General features: G+C 41.0%; 1 protein-coding gene across 1 annotated transcript; it reads left to right on the forward strand.

Annotated features, from left to right (window-relative positions):
* Positions 1-547: 547 nt before the first annotated feature.
* LOC140147029 (uncharacterized) lies at positions 548-1,534 on the forward strand. Its single transcript, XM_072168801.1, has one exon. It carries the CDS (start codon positions 548-550, stop codon positions 1,532-1,534), a length of 987 nt encoding a protein of 328 aa, XP_072024902.1.
* Positions 1,535-6,625: the final 5,091 nt, after the last annotated feature.

Raw genomic sequence — 6,625 nt, forward strand, 5'->3', positions numbered from 1 at the left:
AAACAAAAATTGGTGAAACATAAAGAGCTATGTCAAAATAATGAAACCGTGAAAATTGAAATGCCGGATCCAGAGAAGGATTCATCTCAGTATTTTAAACATCATTTCAAGTCTCAGAACGTCCCTTTGTCGTGTACGCCGACTTTGAATCCTTGACGGCGCCGATACAAACCTGCCAACCGGAAGTTTCTCAGAAGACGACGAAATACCAAAAGCACGAACCTTCGGGCTTTTGCTACTACATCAAGTGTTTCGATGACTCGGTGTACACTCAAGAACCAGTGATCTTCACCAAGGAATCCGAGGACCAAGATGTGGCTCAGATTTTTGTGGAAACTCTAGAGCAAAACATCAAAGAGATCTATCAAGAATTCAAGTTCCAAAAGGAAATGATCTTCGGGGAGCAAGAGCGAGAGATCTTCAAAAATCCACCCACTGCCACATCTGTAAGGATCCACTGACTCCTGATGATAAAGATAATTACAACGTCAGAGACCACTGTCACTATAAGGGAACCTTTAGAGGAGCTGCTCACAATATCTGCAATATGAAATATAGGAAACCAAAGTTCTTTCCCGTGATTTTTCATAATCTAGCCGGATATGACGCTCATCTGTTCATCAAGAATCTTGGCAAGACCGAGGGAGAGATCGACTGTATTCCTTCCAACGAAGAGAAGTACATCTCATTCACCAAGAAGATATTGGTTGACACCTTTACCAATAAGGAAGGAAAAGAAGTCGATGTCAAGCGTGATCTCAGATTTATCGACAGCTTCAAATTCATGGCTGCTGGACTTGGCAAACTCGTCGAAAATTTGGATGAGTTTTCTGAATTACCGAAATTTTATCAGGATGAACAACTTCAGCTGCTCTTGAGAAAAGGGGTGTATCCGTACGATCACGTCAACTCTTTGGAAAAACTCCAGGAGACTAGTCTTCCACCCAAAGACACCTTCTACTCCAAACTTAACGAAGAACACATTTCCGATGAGGATTATGAACACGCACAGAATGTTTGGAATGCCTTCGAGATGAAAACCATGAGGGAGTACCACGATTTGTATCTCAAGTCAGACGTTCTTCTTCTAGCGGATGTTTTTGAGAGTTTTAGGAAACTATGCTTGAAAAATTACAAATTAGATCCTTGTTGGTACTACACAGCTCCTGGACTTTCCTACGACGCCATGCTGAAAACGACGGGTGTAAAATTGGACCTCCTCGTGGATTATGACATGGCTATGATGATCGAAAAAGGGATCAGAGGTGGGGTTTCCATGATATCAACCAGATATTCAGAAGCAAATAACAAATACATGGGATCCGATTACGATCCGAGCAAGCCCTCCAAGTATATCCAATACCTCGACAATAATAACCTTTATGGCTGGGCGATGAGTCAACCATTGCCAACCGGAGATTTTGAGTGGATGACTCCGAAACAGCTAGACTCTTGGGATGAAATCCCATGCATTCTTGAAGTGGATCTGGAATACCCTAAGAAGCTACACGACCTCCATAACGACTATCCCTAGCTCCTGAGAGAGTCACCGTAAACAGGGTGGAAAAACTCATTCCAAATCTTGGAGATAAGGAAAAGTACGTCATTCACCACACGGCTTTGAAACAATGTCTAGACCTTGGACTCAAATTAACCAAGATTCACAGAGGAATCATATTTAATGAGAGTCCCTTTATGAAAAAGTACATCGATCTGAATACCGAGCTTCGCAAAATGCAAACTCGGAGTTTGAAAAGGATTTTTCAAATTGATGAATAACTCGGTTTTTGGCAAAACTATGGAAAACATCAGAAATCGCGTCAATATCCATCTCGTGAATTCGGAACACAAAGCCATCAAATTAGCCGCGAAACCCAACTACGAGCGAAACACAATCTTTGATGAAAATCTTATAGCGGTTCACATGAAGAAAATCAAACTGTACTTCAACAAGCCGATCTATCTCGGAATGAGCATCCTGGATATCTCAAAGACAATGATGTACGACTTCCACTACAATTACATCAAGAAAAAGTACGGAAACAAAGCGAAGCTCTGTCTGACAGACACGGACTCGCTACTTTATGAAATCGAGACCGAAGATTTTTACGAGGATATCGCACTAGACGTGGACCGCTACTTTGACACTTCCAACTACCCAGCTGATCATCCGTCAGGAATTCCGACGGGAAAGAACAAAAAAGTTCCCGGCATGTTCAAGGACGAAGCCGGAGGAAAGCAGATAGTGGAATTTGTTGGACTGAGAGCAAAGTTGTACTCTTTCAGAATGCACGAGGGAAACGAGGAAAAGAGGTGCAAAGGCGTTAAGAAAGCGGTTGTCGAAAGAAAAATTACCCACGACGACTACAAGCGTTGTGTCTTCGATGAGAAACCTCTGATGAGAACGATGAATGTGATTAGGAGTTCCAAGCACGAGGTGTACACTGAAACCGTTAACAAAGTTGCTCTAGATCCGCACGATGACAAACGAATCATACTTGAGGACAAAATTCACACACATGCATACGGTTACTGTGTTGAAAAACTTGAATAAGAAATTTTACTTCAAAACTCTTTCGGGTGGCAACTGTGTGCCCTCGGGTACTATCATAAGCTCCTGTCTAACAAACGCTCTTTTTGGTGCACCTTCACTCAAATAGTACAAAATTGGATCACCCGGAGTTCTCACGATACTATCAACCGTGTAAGTTTCCAGAGACCAAATGGGATCGGTTGCGCGTCTTCTCTCACCTCCTCCAACTCTCCGGGAGCGTACAAATACCTCAATCTCACGTTACCTGGAATTTCAATCTCATTTTTCAACTTCTGTGGAGCTGAAGACATCGTTTCAATCTTTTTCTTCTTGATAGCATCAACCGGTTTCATTCCTATCAGCCGAGTCTCTTCGCTGTTCAAAGCTCTGATCACATCCGGAAGCCTACCCACCCACTCGGTAGACCTCACATTTTTTTGACCACGAGCTTCCATCAGTATTTCCTGCGAGTACTGATGGCCAAACAGTCTTTCAGCCAAAGTTCTGTTGAATCTTTCAACAATTGCCTGAGCTCTATGTTGACCAGGCAACCCTCTTCTGATATCGACCTTGTGCTTTTTCATCACTTCGTTCACTTTGCCCATGAATTCTCTTCCAGGATCGATCTGCAGAAGCTTCGGCCACTTTAAAACTCGAGAGTAAATTTTTTCAAATGCCTTAGCCACCTCCCCAGATTCCTTCGAGCTCAGAGGCTCAGCTTCCTTGTATCTGCTCGCGACATCCACCACAGTCAACGCGTACTTGTAAAGCTTTTTTCCTTTACTCGGTCTGTCGTGAGGAGAAACAACAAATCGGCTTGATGAACTTCATTAGGTACACTTACGTTAAATTTTGCTCTGGGAATGTACTTCGGAGGTGGTAGGTAAATTTGCCACTGAGTTTGCTTTTTCAAAAAATTTCTAGCTTTTTCTTTTGTCACTCCAACCTCTTTCGCCAGCTTGTCTATCGCAGAAACACCCTTCCAATACCCTCTCGGACTGTAGTAAACCTTAGACATTTTAGTTTCAGCCATCTTTTATTTTTAGCCCGATTTGAAAATAAAAACAGTTTAAGAAAATCCCGGCTAATAAAAAAACAGTTTAAGAAAATCCCGGCTAATAAAAAAACAAACAAAATGGCAAAACAATCAAGCATACTCAATATTGAATTTGAACATTTGTTAGAAGGGCAAAAAGGATCCTCAATTTTGAAATGGGTTGAACTAGAAGAAGGTGGAATTTACGAAATTACCAATTTTGAGATCATGGAAACCAGGGTTGGAAAATCCGGAGTTATCACTCTCAGTGATAACACTCGAGTTTGGAGTTGTTCTACCCTAACAAAAAGGCTAGAGAACTTGGACTTGGACTTTGGTGAATCAATAGCTCTTGTTAAACCCACGGGCAAAAAAAAGAAAGCAAAACAACCGGGAACATGTACCACAGTTTTGACCTTGTAGTGAAAGAGTTGGAATATGATGAAGACTCAGACTAGTCGTACAGTCTACCATAACCAACAAAAAAAATCTCCTTTAGACATTCAGTCTAAAGGAGATTTATTGTTACAAAAATGAAGTGTACGAGTAAATATAAGCGTTGTTTTTGCAAATTGTGTAAAAAGAAAACTCGCCTCCGGAACAAAAAACCGATTTGCAACCTATACGGTACCGAATTCACTCGGTTGTTTAAAGAACCCGCACGAGTGGAGCAAAGAGTTCCGCCAAAATGTAAAAATTGCAACTCAGAATACATAGTAGACGATGTGTGTTATGATTGTGGTTTAGAAAATGACGCGTCTCTTAACGAGAACTCACCCCGAGTTAACATCGACCAAATTCGACAATCGAAAAAGTACTGCGAAACCAAGACCTACCAGTTTGAAGAATACATCGAAATCTATCGAGGAAATGTTACGAGTACTTCTGAGATTTTGATCGACGAGTTTGTTACAAAAATGAAGTGTACGAGTAAATATAAGCGCTGTTTTTGCAAATTGTGTAAAAAGAAAACTTGCCTCCGAAAACAGAACAAAAAACCGATTTGTCTATACGGTACTGAATTTAATCAGTTGTTTAAAGAACCCGCGCGAGTGCAAAGCATACCAAAATGTGAAAATTGTAACTCAAAATACAGTGGAAATGTTACGAGTACTTCTGAGATTTTGATCGACGAGTTTGTTAAAAAAAAAAAAAAAAAAAATTGTTCGAGTCCCTGAGTAAAAAAGACTTGTTAAAAGTCTTGAGATCAGACCCAAAAGCCGTTCACAAGATTTACTACAAAGTTACGGGCAATTCTCCGTTGATTTTTGTCATGATCGAGCTAATTTGTTATGCGATCTTGATAATATACTGAAAATTTATCTACAAAATAAACCCAAGAGAAATTATTTCAATATTCACTACGTTCTCTTCTACCTACTCAAGCGAAGAAATTATTCCGTAACTCTCGATGATTTTCCAGAGATTAGAGGCTCAGCTCCCACCCAAATACTTTTATCCAAAGTATTTGATAGCGACCACACCGGTTCCGAGCAATCCCAGTCCGAGCAAAGCTAATTCCCCATTTTGGATCGATTTTGTTTGATCTTCGTCGAGATACTCTCCATCATAAAGTTGTGGTTCGGGTGGAAAAGAATCCATCAAAATTCCCGTTAAATTATAATACTGTCTCATCGCGTCATCGACGTCCGAAAAGGTTCTCTCCGCGTGACCCTGTTTTTTAATTGATCGTTGATGTAATCTATTCTTGAAAGACGCGCTAGATTCCAAGAATCTCGGTCGTGCTGAAGTTTTTCGAGAGCGAGATCGTGTCTTTTGCGTTCTTCCGAACTACTGAGAGAGTTGAACAGATAATTGCTCCCTGAAAATGCCAAAGCGTTAACCATGGCTCCACCAACCATGAATGCGATCGACGCCATTTTTCTCTTTATTTTCATTAACAAAAAACCCTCTTAGCACAGATAGTGCTAAGAGGGTTTTTAATATACCTACCTTGACAGAATGTTTCCCTTGGACTAAGCCATAATTTGATCCGGAAGAATTCCTTGATTCACGAGCCAATCTCTGAGCATCGTAGCCGAATAGACGCTCAAAGTCAACTTTACGATATCCTCCACATCAAGCTGCGAGAGATTAGTCGGCTTCATTTTTAGGAACTTTTTCATAACGAACGAGTTAGCCCATATACCGAGGCTTATCGTTGTTGCGTGATACGCGCCGTTTACGATCATTTTTACGTTTGGATTGGTTTCTGCCATCTTCTTTATTGTAACTAAAAATCATCGAAAGGATCGACTTTTGGTTGATGATCGACCGCTGTGGTCACGGTGGGTGGGCTTTCAGTCGTACCGTTTAAGGTAGAATACCCATATGCCACTATCCCTCCAACGACGACGACCGCTCCTCCAACAAGAACTGGACCTGACAACCAGTTTGACACGTCTGAAGGTGTACGTGACGTTTTGTCTATGGTGGACGGGTTCTCCCGTGTCGTTTCCTCTGCTTCAAAGGCTTTCTTTTTTGCTGCCCTTTCTTTGTTTCTTGCGGCTAATGCTTTTCCAGCGGCAACCCGGTTCGGGTTTTTGACTTTTGCTTGATTCACTCCTGCCGTCACTTTTGTCGGAGGCGTCGTGTCCGCTGCTGGAACGTCTACTGATTTGGTTTCTAGATCACTCATCTTTTATTATTAGAAAAAATCTATAGATACCTGTAGAATCATCTATAGATACCTGTAGAAATCATCTATAGATACCTGTAGAATCATCTATAGATACCTGTAGAATCATCTATAGATACCTGTAGAATCATCTATAGATACCTGTAGAAATTATCTATAGATACCTGTAGAATCATCTATAGATACCTGTAGAAATTATCTATAGATACCTGTAGACTCTTGCAAAAGCTGAAATTTTCTTTGAAACTTCATTTTAAAGTTTTGATAAATGAGTATAAACAAAAATCAGGCATTGATCATCGGAACCGAGATTGGTGTTTTAATAGCGGACACGGAAACTCAGTAAGATGACGGATTCATTCTCCGAAGAATCAGATTTCAGCGACGAATGCGACGCGTTCGATCCGCTGTACTGCGA

Source organism: Amphiura filiformis, chromosome 3 (genome assembly GCF_039555335.1).
Source record: "Amphiura filiformis chromosome 3, Afil_fr2py, whole genome shotgun sequence".
Taxonomy (NCBI): domain Eukaryota; kingdom Metazoa; phylum Echinodermata; class Ophiuroidea; order Amphilepidida; family Amphiuridae; genus Amphiura; species Amphiura filiformis.

Excerpts from the sequence above, each read along its gene's own strand:
- LOC140147029 (XM_072168801.1), top strand. The coding sequence starts at position 548 with ATGAAATATAGGAAACCAAAGTTCTTTCCCGTGATTTTTCATAATCTA.